The 18,270-nt window shown below is 56.5% G+C and overlaps 1 protein-coding gene across 30 annotated transcripts in view; it reads right to left on the bottom strand.

Moving 5' to 3' along the window:
- CACNA1G (calcium voltage-gated channel subunit alpha1 G) overlaps positions 1 to 18,270 on the bottom strand; it is a gene marked incomplete at both ends in the record, with an annotated part of 65,512 nt that overhangs the window by 17,546 nt on the left and 29,696 nt on the right. For 8 of the 30 annotated variants that reach the window (XM_080713502.1, XM_080713500.1, XM_080713520.1 and 5 more), the window contains 15 exons: positions 584 to 776; positions 2,169 to 2,258; positions 3,018 to 3,143; positions 4,656 to 4,782; positions 5,884 to 6,068; positions 6,199 to 6,267; positions 8,018 to 8,141; positions 8,306 to 8,406; positions 9,498 to 9,923; positions 12,328 to 12,521; positions 12,604 to 12,688; positions 14,135 to 14,203; positions 16,973 to 17,128; positions 17,210 to 17,324; positions 17,407 to 17,592. In XM_080713502.1, coding sequence (XP_080569628.1) covers positions 584 to 776; positions 2,169 to 2,258; positions 3,018 to 3,143; positions 4,656 to 4,782; positions 5,884 to 6,068; positions 6,199 to 6,267; positions 8,018 to 8,141; positions 8,306 to 8,406; positions 9,498 to 9,923; positions 12,328 to 12,521; positions 12,604 to 12,688; positions 14,135 to 14,203; positions 16,973 to 17,128; positions 17,210 to 17,324; positions 17,407 to 17,592 — 2,246 coding nt within the window. Of the gene's footprint in view, positions 1 to 562; positions 777 to 2,168; positions 2,259 to 3,017; positions 3,144 to 4,655; positions 4,783 to 5,883; positions 6,069 to 6,198; positions 6,268 to 8,017; positions 8,142 to 8,305; positions 8,407 to 9,497; positions 9,924 to 12,327; positions 12,522 to 12,603; positions 12,689 to 14,134; positions 14,204 to 16,972; positions 17,129 to 17,209; positions 17,325 to 17,406; positions 17,593 to 18,270 lie in introns of all 30 variants that reach the window. The other 22 variants (XM_080713515.1, XM_080713498.1, XM_080713519.1 and 19 more) reach the window with 9 other exon arrangements.

Genomic DNA, 18,270 nt, shown 5'->3' on the forward strand with positions numbered 1-18,270 from the left:
CAATCCCCAGTACAACACAAAACAAAACCCCAATCATCAGGAGGCCAGGTAGTTTTGATAGAGATAGGGAAGAAGGGTGCGTCTGGAGTTCTCGCTCAGCTGTGGCCCCTCGGCAGGCTCTGCGGGTCCCCTGCTCAGCAGCCACAGCCAGTGGGCAGGCAGGGAGTCCCAGTGACTGCTGGGCAACCCCGCAGAGAACTGGACTGCGCCTGGGCCAGTCCCCAGGCTGCTGAGCGTTGGCGCAGGGCAAGGTAGTATCAGGTTCCCATCCCACGGGAATCCTCTGATAGTCGGGCTGAGAGGCCATGCGTTAACTCCCACCTGGCAGCCTCTGGGGGGTATGAGGCTGAGACCTAGGGCGTCCCTGGGGGCAGCTCCATCCCCCATGGGGCTGCCCTGGACTGCTTCATGCGGCTCTAAAGGCAGACATGCTGTTGGGGGCGAGGAGGTGAGGAGGGGGGTGGGAGCAGCTTCTCCCTGCCCCCGGCCCCAGCCCCCAGCCCCCTTCAGTCGCAAGGCCAAGGTCAAGCACGACCCAGAGAGATGTGGAAAGACTACCGACCGGCCATCTGCTTCTCCTTACTCCTTCTCTTTTTCTCCAGTCTCCGCAGACGCTTCTCCTCCCGCCGCCGCGCCTCCTCCTCCTCCTGGTGCTGCCGACACTTGTGGAAGTTCTCCACCACCACGCCCACAAACATGTTCAGGACAAAGAAGGCCACGATGAGCAGGAACGAGATGAAGTACAGCAGCATCCAGGGGTTGTGGTTCATGATGGGCTGGCGGGGGACCGGAAGGACAGGTGGAGGCATTAGCCTGAGGAGGGACCACAGCCCGGGCCCCTGCAAGCTCAGGTACAGCCCTCTGAGTCAGGCGTGGTGGCACACACTTATAATTCCAGCATTTAGGAGGCTGAGACAGGAGGATCACAGGTTCGCGGCCAGCCTCAGCTACTTTGCAACTCAGTGAGACCTTGTTTTAATGAATAAAGAAGCCAGGTGTGGTGGTGCGTGCTTGTAATCCCTGTGCTTGGGAGGCAGAGACAGGAGGAAGAGACCCTGTTTCCAAAAAAAAAAAAAATAAAATAGGTCTGGGAGTGTAGCCCAGAGGTAGAAGGGTTTCCAGGAACCCCAGTACAACCAAAAGAAAGAAAGAAAAGAAAAAGAAAGAAAGAAAGAAAGAATAAAAATAGGGTATAGCTCGGAGTTAGAATGCCCCTGGGTTCAATCCCCAGCACCGCAATCAATCAATCAATCAATCAATAAATCAATACCTCCGGACCTGGCAGGTGGTGAGAATGATGGTGTGGGTTTGGTGTTAGGTAGTGGGGAGGAGTGGGGACTGAGACGAAGGAGAATGCATTCTCCATCCACAAGCTGCCTCCCTGCCCTGAAAAAATGTAAACCCAGTATTTCTAGACCGTGTGTGTGTGTGTGTGTGTGTGTGTGTGTGTGTGTGTGTGTGTATGGTTCTGGGGATTGAACTCAGGGGTACTCTAGCTCTGAGCTATACCCCCAGCCTTATTTTATTCTTATTTGGAAACAGGGTCTTGCTAGGTTGATGGGAATCTCACAACTTGCTGAGGCTGTCCTCAAACCTGCAATCCCCCTGTCTCGGCCTCCCGAGTGCTGAGATTACAAGCATGAGCCACCGTGTCCAACTTTTGGAGCTTCTGGTTTTCCCTGAGTAGAACCCATCTGGATTGTCATATCAGATTCACCAATTTCTAAATGTTCACTGCTAATTTAAAAACTTCTGAATGAGCCTGGAGTGGTGGCGCATGCTTGTAATCCCCGCGCTTGGGAGGCTGAGACAGGAGGATCGCACAGGTTCGAAGCCAGCCTCAGCTACTGAGTGAGGCTCTCAGCAACTTAGTGAGACCCTGTTTCCAAATAAAATATAAAATAGGCCTGGGAGTATAGCCCTGAGGTAGAAAGCCTCTGGGTTCCACCCCCAGTACTACCAAATAAAAATAAAAATAAAACTTCTAAATGTGCGGCAAGTCGATCTAACGACCAGATTTGGCTCCTGAACCACGGTTACAGCCCTGCTGTAAGACATGATGGCTCTTTGATGGCGTCTTGCTCTTTCAGTCCTACATCATTCTGCCTGGTGACAGCCCAGGCTGAGTGACCTGAGCCCAAAGATGGCTCCTGCCCACCGCAGCCTACCTGCTGGTCCACGCCCACAGCATCCAGCCCGTCATACATGATATCTACCCAGCCATCTTTGGAAGCCAGGACGAACAGGGACATCAGGGCCTGGGAAGAGGCAGGAGGAGACAGACTATTTGAAACCTAGAATGTATGGCGGAAACACCTACCACTTGCTACCAAAGCACCTCCTGGTAACAGCCGGGTGTCCCCACCCTTAAGAGATCCAGCCAGAGTCTCATTTTAGGACCCAGGTGAGCTCTCTGACCCAGAGCTCCATGGCTGCTCACAGCCATTAGAGATGATCGCAGTCTCTGACTTCAGCCAGATAGGGCAAGGGACCTCAGACCCCAGGAATCCAGAAACCAGAATGAGTACAGGTCTGGGAAGCAAGCTGGTAGAACCGAGTGAGCTACTTAATTTTCTCTTTTTGTTTCTGCAAATGCAGAGTGATCATGTAAGTGAGTATGTGTATCCCACCATGGCCCAATTCCTGGCTCCACAGGGATACCGTTATGACCCCATTCACCAGCTGACGAAACCAGGCTGCCCATGATCGTGGAGCAGATGATGATGGCGCCAGGATTCACATCAAGGGCTGCCGGTCCCCAACCTCACAAGTGCTTTCTGTCCACCCCGCAGCACTGCGGCCCTGGGCAAGTCCCCTTCCCTCTCTGAATCTCCATTTCCTCATCTTTGGGGAGGCTGAAAGCCATTGTGAGCTTACTCGTTGGGGGGTGCGGGAGGGTCTGAGTTTTGCTGCCTGCTGGTGGTTAGACAGCCAGGGGCAGATCTCTCCAGTCAAGTCAACACGTATCATTCAGCATGCACTGGCGTCCCCACCCCGTCTCAGAGCCTGGGGCTCACCTGGCCGAGGTTGTCAAAGTTGTACTTGTGCCGGACCCACCGGTAACTGGCCTCGGCACAGTCGGACTTGTTGGTGATGTTCCTGGTGTCCTCACCCTGGCACACGAAGAACTTCCCCTTGAAGAGCTGGACACACAGGTGCCGGGGACAGAGAAGTGAGCCGTGACCCAAGAAGCCCAAGATGCCCAGGACTCCCTGTCCACTCCCACCCAGCCCTGCGGCCTGCGGACTCCCCTTGGGCCAGTCAAGTCAGGGACCCTGATGGGATCCTGCCTATTCCTAAAGAGGAACAGGACAGGGCGGAAGGGGGGACGGTTATTCATCTTCTACCAAGGGCTAGGGCAGCGGAGCTCCATCTGCATCTCCTGGAAATACACTGGATGTGCTCCCTGACAAGCCCACCCAGACCTACCGAACCAGCCACCTGAAAGTGGCACCCAGCCATCTTCAGTGAGCCGCCAGGTGATTGTGACGCATGCTCGTCTGAGGACCACAGAGCTGCGTATTTGATGCTTATAGCAACCAGAGGGTAGGCAGGAGGGACTATGGGCTCCACGTTACAGATGAGAAAAACAGAGGCTCAGAGACTCGCTGCTGTCATATATCCAGTGGATGCAGAAAAGTGTCTGAGCCTAGGTCTATGTGGACATCTCACCCTCATTCCAGAGTAGCCCATGATTGATGTGGGGAAGGAGAGACCAGGATCTTGAATGGGCTGCTTGGGGCAGACCTAAATCCACCGGAAGAGCCCCAAGTCTGGGCTCCAGAGCGGCTCACTTTCCTAGGCCCAGGAGCCCGGGGAGCAGGGAGGCGGAGGGCACTGAGCTGTGTGTGGGGTGGGGGCTGGGCAGAGAGGCTCCACACAGCTTTGGCAAATACAGCCTGGTCCCTGGGGCTGGAGAATTTCTAGGAAGCCAGGGAACAGCCCCTCCCCAGGGCACAGTGGCCATCCTGGGAAGCCACGAGATGAAGGGAAGGGAGGGGGGCAGCAGTAGCCACCCAGGAGCTCCCACACTACTCCACCAGCCAGCTATCTACCCTTGCAGCTGGAACAGGGAGCACTGGAAGACAAAGATGGGGTGGAGGGGCTCCCTGGTCCCCAGAGGCGTCTGCTGGATCCCGACCGGCGGCTCTGACTCTTTCTCCTCCACAGCCAAGTTTCCTCCCTGGGCCAGAAGCCAGGTTTCCCCAGCAGCCCCCACTTCCTGCCTCGTCTGGGGTCTGCACCCGCCTGCCTGCCAGCAGCACGCCGCTAACCTGGCCCAGCTGTCTGGGCCCTGGATCTCCAGGCCTGGCGGGCAGCCCGCCCTGCTCAAGCAGGGAAGGAAGGGAGGAGATCCCGGAGTAGACCGCGGCCAGCCCAGCGTCTGAGTGCAAGAGTGCACCAGGGGCAGGGACGGCAGCTTCTGGAGCTTCTCTGAGGCTGGGTTCCCTTTGGGGCCCTCCTCTGGGTTCCTGGTTTTCTGCAAAATGCCCAGGAGGAAAAGGAGCCCAAGGCCTAGGGCCTGTAGGGAAAGGACCCCGTCTATTCCTTTCTAGATATGGTGACAGCAACTCACACCTCAGGACCTAGGGGCCAAGAGGGGAGGTATCTGAGAGGCTTTCACAGACAGACCCCTCCCCCAGATCCTCGCACACCTGCACCCCCAGGATGCCAAAAATGATGAAGAAGGCACAACAGATGACCACGATGTTGCCGATGGGCTTCAGAGAGGACATCAGCGTCTCTACCACCAGCTTCAGCCCCTGGGCCCGGCTGATTACCCTGGGGAGCACAGGGAGGGGGATATGAGGGCTTCCCCCCCCCCCGCACTCTCACACTGCCTTAACCCTTACCCTACTATGACCCCACTGCCACCCCCAATCTCAGCTCACTGTCCTGTCCTGGGATCCCTGCCACAAGAACCCCACCCATAATCTCTCCAAATAGGTTGTAAACACCCGCAGCCCCCACACTGCATCTTCACCCCCAGGGCATCAAATGTGTCCCCTGCTCAGGCTGGGAGTGGGGAGGACTCAATTCGAGGGAGGCAGTGAGAGGCGAGGACAGGACGGAGACTAGTAAGGCAGGCAGGGAGGGAGGTGGGCCACAGTCAATGCACATCATGGTCAAGTCAGTACCACTCCCACTGAGGAGATGTTTTGAGTTGGGGAGTGGTGATGCCTGACCAGGAAGGGCTTTCACGAGGGCAACCCCTGCCAGGCGAAACAGTACCCAGAGGAGATGTTTTGAGTTGGGGAGTGGTGATGCCTGACCAGGAAGGGCTTTCACGAGGGCAACCCCTGCCAGGCGAAACAGTACCCAGGGGTGTCCCCTAAGAGGCCAGGAAAGGGGAAAAACCAGCAAGAGGAAGGTATTGCACTGGGGGAGGGGACTACCCCAGAGAAAACGTCAGCTGGAGGCGCAGGGCCTCTAACCAGGCTGAAGTCATGACAAGTCCTGCCACACAGGTGGTTCCGAGGGGTAAGTCACATTGGAAAGGACAAGGGGAAGCACTGAGAGGGGCCAGGTGCAGTGGCACAGGCTTGTAACCCCAGCCACGTGGGGGGATTGCAAGTTTGAGGCCAACCTTGGCAACTTAGAGAGACCCTGTCTCAAAATAAAGTAAAGAGGACTGGGGGTATAGCTCAGTGGTAGAATACTCCTGGGTTCAATCCCCAGTACCAAAAAAACTGAGAGGGGGTACCTGGGAAATTACCAGGGTCACAGTCCGAGTGTAGTCTGGGGTGGGGCAGAGGATCACGGGTGGGGTCACTGACCGGAGGCAGGGGTTTTGCTCCTTGTGGGGGTGCTGGTTGTTAGGGGAACTCCTGAGGAGAAGGCAGTGGCAGGGAGGGGCTGTGGAATCTCCAGGGAAGGGGTCACCTGAGCGGGCGCAGGGTCCGCAGTAGCCGCAGCACCCTCAGCATGCCCAGGATCTTGGTGCCGCTGTCAGAGACCATGGACACCAGGATGTCGATGACGGAGATGAGCACCAGCAGCCCGTCCAGCACGTTCCAGCTGCTGCGCAGGTAGGCCTGCTCCCCGAAGCACCAGCCCAGCGCCACCACCTGGGGACCGCCACCACATGGCTATCGCCAGCCGCCCTCCACTGCAGCAACTCTCCCACCCGAGCGGGTTCCCCTGTCTCCATGCCCACCGAGAACCAGAGGACCCAAACCAGTGCCGATTCCCCATCACCTTGACTGTCATTTCAGCCAGAAAGACCGCCGTGAATATGTAATTGGAGAGCGTCAGGAAGATGCGTTCCTGCAAGAGAGAGGGGGCAGGCGTTACCCACCAGGAACCCTCTCTCAGGGCCAGGCCTGCTCTCTAGACAGAAGCCAACAACTGCTTCTGACATTTCATGCAGAACGATGACCCTCTCCCTCCCCAACAATGCAGACAATCCCCTCTCATCCAGTGCCAGCCCCTGACCTCACTCGCAACTCTGGACTGTCTCTCTCCTGCCCCTGAACAGAACTTCCTCCCTCCACGCGGCCTGAAGGGGGACATGCGCTGCTTGTTAGTCCCAAGTCCCAGGTCCAATTCCACAATTCCTCCCTTGAAACTGGGGCAGGGTTTGACTTGATCTCTGACCCCTGGCTGCCATCCTACCCTCCTCACTTGCTTTCCTGCTGTGTGCCCCAGAAACAGAGCAGCAGGCGAGCTGGGTGCCCGGGAACAGAGTGTGCCTTTCTGGGCACCATATTCATGCCTGGCACGGGTGGCTGAGTGCCCCAGTGTTCGTGGGCCAAGGCCATCCCCAAAGGCCAGAGAGGCATGCAGAGAGCTCAGAGGCAGCCGGCAGTGTGTGGGGGTGAATGGGGAAGTCAAAAAGCAGGCATGGGGGCTGCTGGAGATGGAGGAGCTGAGCAGGAAGGTGGACAGGTGACAGAGAGCTCTGTGCAGGGCCTTGGGTGGGCAGGAGGCAGCAGGGCGTCCCCAGGGTGGGAGGTTGGGCTGGCCCTCCATTCCTCAGGCTCCCTCCATCCCTACCCTGGCCTGGTTGGAGCCCACCCTAATGGAAAACAGAAGACCCAGCAGCACTGAAATCCAGACAATGACGGGGGAGGCGGTGAGGAGGGGCGGCGGGGGTGGTGGTGGGGCTCTGGAACCTCCAAGGATGTAGTGCAGAAGGCCTTGAGGGGGGCAGGGCTACTCCCAACCTATCCATCCAGGGCCCGAATTGCTACCAGTGCAGAGGAGCTATGATGCCAGGTGAGGGAGAGGCTATTTTCAGAACTGGCTGAGCCCATCGGGAAGAGGCGAGGCCCCTGGCAGGAGGTCCAATGCGCAGGTCTCTCCTGTCCTTTGTGGGTTTTTTTTTTTTTTTTTTGTATTGGGAATTGAACCCAGTGGCATTATAACTCTGCCCCTACACCCCAGCTGGCCTTGAACTTGAATCATCCTATCTCAGCCTCCCAAGTATTGAGATTGTGGGCACGGGCCACTGTGCCCAGCTCTCTCCTGTGCCTCTAACAAGGAATGACAAGTTCACAGCCCAGCAGAAATTGCCAACGTCCCATCCCTCCTCTGGCCCCAGAAAACCTATTTATTTATGACCTGGTGGGAACACAAGGAGCAGAGAACAGCTTCCCTGTCTTGCTTACACCGCCCTTGGGCCGAACTTGGGTGACCCTTGGCTAGGGGCAGGGGAAGCAGAACCAGGGTCAGTCTGTGTCACCCTGACACTGCCTCACAAATCTCTGGCTTGGGAGTACACACCATCTACACATATCCTGGTTTGCAATGGAGGCACCCAGCTGGGCCAGTGTGCCAACAAAGGGGAAACTGAGGAAGCAGAGGACACAGAAGGCATTGTGCAGAGCTAGGAGCAAGGGCGAGAGTCGAGGAGGCCTAGGGGAGGGCCCTAGCTTCCCCCATTTAGGGCGTGTGGCCCTGTCAGTCTGGCCACTACTTGGGCCTTTGCCTCTGCGACATGCTCAGAGCGCTAACCCGGGAGGGGCCTGGCACTGAGCAGGACTCAACAGCTGCATGGGCAGCCCTGGTGACTCACGGCGCTGTGGGGGTCGATTTTGGGGCGCTCCATGGCAATAGTGATGCAGTTGAGAAAGATGATGACCAGGACCACATGGTCGAACATCTTGTGGGTGATGATCCGGTGACACAGGAGGCGGAACCTGCTCCGGGGATGGAGGCGAAGGTTGAGAGGCAGGCGGCACTCACAGCCCTGGCCCTGCGGGTCCTCCCAGCCCAAGGCTGCTCACTAACACCCCCACACAGGGTGCCACGATGAGCATCCTTGGAGGGCACTGTGGGGACACAGGCCAGCACCCTGACCTACCTGGACTGAGGAGGGAAGATGTAGGCAGACCAGGAATCTCGCTCGCGGCAGCAGGCAGGGAGCCGGGCTCGGATCCAGGCTCGGATCCTTTCCCCTTTGCTCTGTAGAAGGAACACTGGGGTGTGAGCAGGACCAGGCTGCCAAGTCCCCAACCCCTCGCTCCTCCCCAGCAGCTCCAGGACCCTTACCTGGCTCCTCTCCCCTCCCCACTGGCCCAGCCTCAGCCCTGCTTCTCTTATTATTATTATTGGGGGGAAGGGTACTGGGAATTGATGCAGGGTCTTTCTACCTCTGAGTTACACCTCCAGTCTTACTTATTTGTTTTTGAAACAGGGACTTGCTAAGTTGCTGAGGGTCTTGCTAAATTGCTGAGGCTGAGCACAAACCTGTGGTTTTCCTGTGTCAGCTTCCCAAATACTAGGATCATAGGCATGCGCCACTGAGCCCGGCCCCTGCTTCTCTATTACGAAAGCCATCTCTCAGCTGTGCAAGTCCCCCTCCTCTGGCCATGGCCTCTTCTTCATCACCCCTTCCTCCACTGCACCGCCTTCCCAAGGCTCCTCCACTCTTCCATCTCTGCCTCCAGCCAGGCTGCCTGCCCTCCTCCTTCCTTCCCTGCTAGGCTGGGAAGCCGCATCAATTATCAAACATTGTACTCATCACAGCTGTCTGTTCAAAGACACACCTGGGCAGAGGAGACACGGGCCCTTCTTCTCACGTGCTCACCCTGAACCCCCGTCCCTGTGCCCATCCCCAGGGTAAAGGGGTGGTGAGGGGCTGGGGGCGGGGTGAATGGGTAAAGACGGGCTGGAAATCAAGGCTTGTGATGAGGTCCAGATGAGAAAGGAGAACAGGAGGGAGGGGGGACATCAGTTTAGAGATGAGTGATGGGTCTTTCTGAGTCACAGGGGGAGGGCCATGAAAGATTCATACACATCTGCCTGAAACCATTCATATCCACCCAGGACGGCAGAGCCGCAGCCCGGGGCATGATGGGGACCCAGGGCTCAGCAGGGAGGCAGAGGAAGAAAAGGGGCTGCTTGGAGGTCAGCTTCGAGGGCGGACACCCCCTGAGACCCTGAGCTTGGGATGATAACTAGCCTGTACTCTGCCAGGCCAGGAAGAGTACTCTTTACTTGGCTGCCCTCTGCCAAGGTCAGGGGTGAGGGTCACTGTGTCCCTGGGGCCTCACCAGGTTGCCCTCATCATCGCCGTCATCCAGCGGGGGGTCATCGGCCCGCAGGGCCCGGGCCAGGCGCCCCGAGGCTGACTTGCCATTGCAGTCCTGGTGCTCAGAGGCAGAGCTGCGGCCACTGGCCGTGCGGTGCAGCCCGGGCACTTGCAGTGTGTCTGGCAGATCGAAGGAGCTCTTGGCCTCCCGCTCCAGAGAGCCCGTGTGGCGACGGTCACTGCCTGCTGGGCTGGCCCGCTCCTCTTCTGAGCTCTCCTCCTCATCCTGGCTCTCCCGGCCCTCTCCCGACAATAGGGACCTGCGCTCCCCGCTCGGGCTCCTTCGCTTCAGGCTGGGTGCGCGGCCCAGGCTGTTCCGGCTGGAGCGTCTGCTGGTCCAGCTGCTTGCGGCGCTCCAGGGGCTGTGGGGGGAGCTGCGGGCACTGGGCTGTGGGGGGAGCAGAGAAGGCGCGGCCTCAGCCAGGACCATGGACTCCTGCACCCTTCACACGCACCCCTCCTCCTATTGGCCCCTCTGGCATGACACTGGGTATAGAGGTGTGAGCAGGAGCCTTGGACTCCAATGCCTGGCTTCAGGTCCTGGCTCAGCCCATCAGCTGTGTGACCCGAGGCAAGTTTTTAAACCTCTCTGTACCTTCATCCAAAAAGTAGATATGGCAATAGCACTTGTTTCTCATTGAGTTGGCAAGAGAAGTATTATCATCGCTGAGAAGCAGTATAAAATAACAGCCAGAAGGAACTCAAACGACTCAATAGCAAGAAAAGAATCCAATTTAAAAAGCGGGCAAAGGACTCGAATGGACCGTTCTCAAAAGAAAACATATAGGGCTGGGAATGTAGCTGAATAGTACAGTGCTTATGTTCCAGTAAGAAGCCCTAGGTTCAGTCCCCAGTACCAAGGGAAGAAGAATACATATGAACGGCCAACAAGTATATGAAAAACTGTTCAGCGCTGCTGATCATCAAGGAAACACATATTAAAACCACAAAGAGGTATCACCTCACACCTGTTAAGATGGCTATTATCACAATGGATGTGGAGAGAAGAAAACCCTTGGACACTGTTGGTGGGAATGTAAATTAGTGTAGGCACTATGGAAAACAGTATGGTGGTTTCTCAAAATATTAAAAACAGAACTATTTTTGTGATCCAATAATCTTACTACTGGATTTATGGAAAGGATTTTAAATCAGTCTGCCAGAGAGATACTCCCATGTTCGTTGCTGCACTAGCCACACTAGCCAAGATACTTAATCCCAGTACTTGGGAGGCTGAGACAGGAGGATTGCAGGTTCAAGGCCAGCTTCAGCAACTTAGAGGAATCCTGTTTCAAAATAAAAAATAAAAAGGGCTGGGGGTGTGGCTTGGAAGTTGAATATCCTTGGGTTTAATCTCCAGTATCAAAAGAAAAAAAAAAGGAAAAGAAAATGTGGCCATACATGTATGTGGACATGTGCAGCCACACACATACAATGGAATACTATTCAGCTATTTATTTATTTATTTATTTATTTATTTATTTATTTATTTATTGCAGTACTGGGAATTGAACCCAGGCCTGGGCATTCTACCTCCAAGCTACACCCCCAGTCCTATGTTTTTATTCTTTATTTTGAAACAGGGTCTCACTAAGTTGCAGAGGGCCTCACTAAGTAGCTGAGGCTGGCAGTGAACCTTTGATCCTCTGTCTCAGCCTCCCAAGTACTGAGATTACAAGTGTGTGCCACCACATGGGGCTCTATTCAGACTGTTTTTTTTTTTTTTTTTTAATTTTCAGCAACAGGAATGGACCTGGAGGACATTAAACTAAGTGAAATAACCCAGGCACAGAGACTATAGTTAATAATGACATGCAGTATTTTTTTTCAGAATTGCTGAGAGTAGATTTTAGGTATTTATAACCACAAAAAGTATTTGAGATGATATGTATGTTAATTAGCTTGACTCAATCACTCCCTAATGTATACTTGCACCAAAGTATCACATTTTGCCCCATAAATATATACAATTTTTGTCAATTAAAATAAAGTCTTAAAAATTAAAAAGAAGACAACAGTGAGAGAGTGAGCTCAACCGCTGACCTCCTGGACTAAACCACTGACTCAAGTTCCCACCTGTCAAATGGGGGCAAGGACATGGACGGCACTTAGGAAGCTAGGAGCAGCACCTACAGCAATGTCTGGCATGGGATCCGGAGCTGATGAAGGTTTAAGTGTTATGATCAGGTGTAAAGGAGCAAGGGGCGCTCTGACCTTGCTTTACAGAAGAGGAGGATCAGAGAGGTTGAGTTTTGCCCAAGGTCACTCAGCTAAGGGACAGAAGAGGCAGCCCTAGAAGGCTGCTTGTTTACCTTCAAAGCTAGGGCTCCTTCACTTGCCTGCATTGCCAGCCCCAACTGCCCTGGGGCTTGTCCAGGCACACCCAGGTCCTCTAGAGTCCACTGCTCAGGAATTGTTCCCTTAGACATGCCCGCCTTCATTCTCTCTCTCTCTCTCTCTCTCTCTCTCTCTCTCTCTCTCTCTCTCTCTCTCTCTCTCTCTCTCTCTCTCTCTCTCTGTTTCAGTACTGGTGATTAAACCCAGAAGGAACCTACCTCTGAGCTACACCCTCAGCTCCTTTTCTTACTTTTTATTCTGAGACAAAGGCTTACTAGATTGCTGAGAGTCTTGCTACATTGCTGAGGCTGTCTTTGAAGCTGCAATCCTCCTGTCTCAGCCTCCCAAATTGCTGGGATTACAGATGTGCCCTCTGCCCACACCCAGTTCCCCCATCCCTTCTCCCTCCCACCCACGGCTCATCTCCCACTGTGGGGCACCGCGTGCACCCCTACCGGTGACTTCATTTCGTGGACCGCCCCAGGGTCGGCAGACCCACTGCTGCTGGTGCGGCGGGAACCAGGACCCAGAGCCTCGCCCAGGCCAGTGCTGGAGCTCTTGGGCAGCGACATGGGTGTGGCAGCAGTGTGGATGATGAGAGGGGGTAACAGGCTCTTCCGCAGCTCTGGGTGCTCTCCCAGGGACACCACTGCAGGGGAGAGGAGAGAGAGCCTGAGTCCACTCAAGGCTGCCTCAAAGCCAGGGGCTACACACCTAGGTTAGGTACTCACGGGCCAAGCGCTTCTTCCGGTCCCCGTCGCCATCCACACTGGGAGAGAAGAAATCGGGTTCTGACTCAGACTTGGTGGCATCTCCCTAAGGTGGGGGAGCGGTGGGTCATTAGGGCCCTGGCCAGGCAGGGGTCCTTGGGAAAGACCAAGGTCACCCTTCACACACACACACACACACACACACACACACACACCACATAGAAACCACGGCATGCACCAGTGCAGGCCAGACCACCCAGGCTCAGGCCCAAGGATTCCCCACCCCGATGCCTCAGCCATACTTCAGAAAAGGTCACGGCTAACCTGAGCCCACAGCACCAACAGCCTGGCTGGACTGGCACCAAGGCTGGCTGGGGGGACACGGGGTGGCTGGGCAGGCAGTTGATACAGGCTGGAGGGGCTGAGGACCTGGATGTAGCGCTCACTAGAACCTCAATTCCAAAAGTCCTCCTGAGGCCCCTGCCTACTCTCCATGGCTTCACTCCCTGAGCCTCAGACCTGAGGACCTTGGCGGGAAACTGAAAGCGCCCAGGCAGAAGTGGCTCAGCCCCGGATGTCCCTCGGCCCTCTTCCTCCAAGCCCCAGCCCCAGCCCGGTCCCACCTTTCCCTCTCTCGTCTTTGGGATAGTTTTTTTTTATTTTTCTTCTTCTTCTTAGCAGGTCAGTAGGTTCCCCAGTAATTACACACTTCTACTTAAGAAGTTATTAAAAAATACTTGATTGCTACTTTTGATAAGGACATAAATATTGGGTAATTGGCATCTCGGGGGATCATTTTCATTAACTCAGTTTACATCCCTAACGAGGCCTTTAATTATCAAGTGGGATCTCCAGGGGGCTGCTTGGGATGTGCAGCACCGTGGGGTCCCGTGGGAATCCTGACTTTGCCCCAAATTCCAGTGCCGGTGCAGGAAACAGCAGGGCACAGGCTCCACCTGGGAGCAGAGGAGGGACGTGGCCTGAGAGCTGGCTGGACCTAACTGGGTGATCAGGGGGCCAGAGACTCTGTGGTGAATTTTCATTTCTGGTACATGCTGGCAAAAGCCATGCCACATCCTCCAAGGACTTGTCAGGAGCTGAGGCAGCTTGTAGGGTCTCCAATGGATCTCCCATGGGGGCCCAGGGCCCAGAGTGAAGGGGAGAAAGATGGGGAAGCACGTTCCACTGCCATGGGTCTTGAGTCCACCCAGGCCAACCGCCGCAGACCCCTCCGGGACGCACACACACAGGGTGCCCACACACATGCACACAGAGGATTCTAAGTCCCTTCCTTCTCTGGCCCATCCAGCAGCCTGGCAGGAACGGGATGTGCCCTCTGCGGGTCGAGGGGGGCAGAGGCAAAGAGGCTCCTCCCTTCCATGTCCTCAAGGGGGAAGGGACTTAAAATCGAAGCAAACCTCACAACACCAATGATCACCACATCTACCACAGGTTGCACAGCAGCTGAGCGTGGACACGAGCACAGAGACACGGGGGCAGAGTGGAGGGGCGAGGGGCACGGGGGCATGCTGACTCGTGATGGCGTACCTACCCCCTGGGAGTCGACAGGCAGCTGAATACAGCTCAACTGTCCACTCGCATCTTCCCGTTTGCTGATTTCCTACAGGGAGAGGGGGAGGCAGGGGAGGGCTGCTGGTCACAGACGCCCGGGCCTTCAAGTATCAGCAGTGTCCAAAGAAGATGGAGAAAAGGAGGCTACACTCCCCAGAGCAGAGGCAACGAGAAGCACAGGGCCGGGCGGGGGAGGGGACAGGATGGCCTTGCAGAATTCAACCGCTGGCCCCAGGCCAGAATGAATCTGAAGGGTGAGAGGCCATGAAGATGGGGACCAGGGCAAGGAAGAATAAAGCCCCCCCTGTAATCCTCATCAGAACAGCTACCATGCATGGACGGGGCAGAGTGGAACTGCTCCGGTAACTCAGCTCACTTCCCTGAAAGACAGGAAGTGATGCTGCTGAGACCCAGCCGCCCGGAGAAGTTAAGAAAATCACCCCGAATCATGCAGAGCAGGAGGAGGATGTGGGCGTGGAGCCCCGACATCCAGCTCAGCAGGTAGCTCCCCTCTCCCTGGCTCTGAGGCCATAGGCATGACGGGAAGAAGGAGCGCAGCGGAGCCCAAGCCCAAGCCCAAGCCCAAGACTGGGCCTCCACAATGATCTCTCAGGCTCTGGCCCCAAGTCCCTTCCAGTCAGAACAGACCCAGCTGCTCTGTGTGGGATGGTTTGTGACAAGTTAACACTGAGAGCATGGCTGTGATATTGTTTAGTATCAATTAATGGCCGCTCACAGGGGCTGCTGCCTGTTCATTTAATTAAGTGTGTCAATGATGAATATACAGGAATTCAGGGCGCTGCCCCCCTGCAAATCCTGAGAATCAACAGCCAAGCCTTTGCCCCCTCTTGGCATGGTGGCAATCCTTGAGGTCTCCTGCTATTGATAGCCACCAAAAGGGGGGGGGGGCAGCTGCTCCTTCCCCAGACCCAGCAAACCCAGCTGCCTCTGCCAGACTGTAGGGCTTCCTGAAACCCCATCCAGGAGAAAGCAGGTGGCTCTGGAGGTGTTCAGTGGTAAGCATCCAATGACACCCTCCCCCAAGCCACCATGTGCAGGACACTGAGGCACGGGGCCATCCCCCCACGCAGACACTTCAGGGCCACCAGCTTCTGCCATCACCTCACGGAGAGGGCTGACCTTGAAATGCTTTCTGGCCCACCTCACACCTGCAGCATCATAACCCCAAAACTCCGTGTCCCAAGTGATACCTTCCTGGCACGGGGGTTTATACTCCAAAGGCTGAGGAAGGTGTGACACCCGGGGTCCCCCATTCTGGGGCAGCTGGCAGGTCCCCAGCAGGGCCCGGGTGACCAGGCCAGGCAGCTCTGTTCCCACACTCAGACACCACTGCTGCCTAGCAACCAGGCCGGCTCAGCTGCACTCAATTTCACAGGTGCTGTGGAAGGCCAAGTGGTGGGGAGGGGGCCTCTGCGCTGGGCACCCCAGGGCCGCCATGACGGCTGGATGGTAGTGAGGGGGAGGAGCAGGCTTGGGGTATTTTCCATTCCCCTCTACAGGGTTCGGCAGGAATTTGTCTGAGGGAAGTGTAGCAGTCAGGAACTGCTCTTGGATGAGGCTAAAGGGACCTGTCTGTTCCCACACAGCTCCTCCTCCTGCAGCCGGTGAACAACGGCCCAGCGTGGGGCCGTCGAGACCCTGGCTCTTGAGAGAACCCCATGGCTCCCCTGAACTCTTCAGGCCCCAGGGAAACCCCAAAGAAGTGTCCCATTCTGGGGAGAGCGCCGACGGCCCTCCCTCTCTGCAAGAGGCCTGGCATCACCAAAGCCTCCCCCACAAGCTGCCCTCGCTGCCACCCAGCAGGGAGGAAATGCGATAATGGATAACTACAGAATTAAAACAGAAGCGGGGAGAGAGGCCAGGGTGGGACAGATGCACCCACACCCCACCAGCCCAGCCTGGCCCACGGGGAACAGCCCTCCCCTGCAAGGCTGGGAAAGAGTCGGAAAATAGATTTTTGTTTTTCCACCGTGTGCCGGGTATTTATAGACCAGGCCGCAGCGGGAGTTTCCATCCGGGTCACCCAGAGAGAACTGGACCAAGAGCTTCTCCAGGCCCAACCTGGAGCATTTCTAGGTTGGGCCAACCTGCCCTGTTTGAGGAGCCAGGGTGCTGGGCTGGGCCTGAGGCTCGGGTAGGCAGCAAAGCTGAGGTTCAGGAGGGGTGCAGTCCTTGGGGCAGAGGCTGCGTCCTGACACGGCTGGGGCAGGATCAATGTAAATCAATATTAATTGATGATGCTGCCTGTGACGAAGGTGATAGAGTCTGGGCTGGAAATAGGACACTCATCTCTGCCATGCCCGCAGCTAATTGGGCTCATTTCTCACCCTGGGCAGCTCAGCCCTGCCCGGGGCCCGATGGCATCTTCATCAGCTCAGCCTGAGCTCAGATGACTTGCACACAAGCCTCCCACACCCCTCAGCCCCGATGAGTGCCCCTAGACGTCCTGGAGAGCACTTGTTCTCAGAGTCCAGCTTATTGCAGACCGCACACTCGGTTTATCTGAGTTTCTGAAGGAAGGTCTAAGACGGAAGCCCACGGCTCACTATGCTATAGCCCAGGGACCCTGCACAGCCATCCTGTCTCCGACATGATGAGGGGCTGCACGAGACCCAGAGCCTCCCCCACCCCCAGGCCCCGGCCTGGCTTGGTCTGAGGGATGCTGCCTGCAGGACCTCCCAGGCCCCCATAGTTGGCTGCAGAGGGAGGAGGAGGCTCTAGACAGGCAGCCATTCCTCTGGAAGTGGGACTGCCTGAACAGGGCAGGGAGGGGGAGGGGGGCAGGGCCGGGGGTTACCTCTGCCTGGAAGCCCTCTACCAGAATGGCGACAAGCAGATTAAAGAGCACGTAGTTGCCGAAGGTCATGAGAGCGATGAAGTAAAGGGCGGCCCAGGATGACGTGGAGGCCATGCCGTTGTAGAGGACCTTGTTCCAGTCCTCCTGGGTCAGTATCTACAGGAGAGGACAGGATTCAGGGCCCTGGCCACATACCCAACCACCCCTGCTCACCCTTGTGCCCTGTGACCCTCGCACCTGAAAGACAGTGACGATGGCCCAGAGCAGGGAGTCAAAATTCTTCCGGTCTGGCAGAGTGTCCCCATCTCGCTCAGATGCAAACTTACAGCCAAAGAGATGCATGCCCAGGATGCTGAAGACACAGGGAGCCACAGACAGGGTCAGGGCCCCGGCACGCTCCGTCCTGGGCCCCCAGCCCCACACCTGGCGCTCACCTGAAGATGAAGATGAAGAGCATGAGCAGCATGCAGAAGGTGGCCACGTTGTCCATGGTCTTCATGAGCACCACGAGCTGCCGCTGCAGCGCCGGCAGAAAGCGCACCAGCTTCAGCACCCGCATCAGGCGGAAGGTCCGCAGCACCGACAGGCCGCCCCCCTGCTGGCCCACGATCTCCCATACACTGGGGAGGGGGGAGGCAGCCTCAGCCCCTGCGCCTTCCCCTCCCGCCTTTTGCAGAAATGAAGCACACCCAAAGCAGGGCCTGGCTGGCCCAGCATGAGAGAAGAGGCATGGGTTGGCCCCTGGGCCTCCAGGCAAGAGCCTCCAAGGCGGTGGGGATCCAGCTGACAGTCCCAGCCCTCTCCACCCTCCCCTGCGAGACAGATACCCAGTCCTGGCAACAGGCAGCCCTCTCCCAGAATCTGGCCGATGCAGCGTGGAGTTATGGAATATTTGCTTTGTTCTCTTAATGAAATCTAAAGCCAATTCCAAAAAGCAATAAAGCAGTTATCCTGGCCCCAGGGCTGGGGGTCTGGATTACTTTCCCAAGGTCTTGGAAACCCTAAAGCAAGTTGCCTGTGTTGGAGTTGGTTTCCCAGCACTTTGCAAGCAGGGACAGCTAGCTGGGACTTTCTCCTCGTCCGATTCCTCTTGAAAGCCAAATTTGCTGTCCTCGCCCACTCCAGGCTTGGGTGGGGATGAGGACAAGAGGTAGCTGTGGGGAGAGGCCCAGACAAAGGACCTATGAGCCCTAGCTCCAAGAAATGAGGCTGAGGCAGAGGGTGGAGTGAGGCAAGGGGGGCACAGGGTCCCTTGCAGGGGAGCGGCAGGGCCTGACTTCAGACTCCTCCAGCCCAGA

Source organism: Muscardinus avellanarius (assembly GCF_963383645.1).
Source record: "Muscardinus avellanarius genome assembly, chromosome: 16".
NCBI classification, from domain to species: domain Eukaryota; kingdom Metazoa; phylum Chordata; class Mammalia; order Rodentia; family Gliridae; genus Muscardinus; species Muscardinus avellanarius.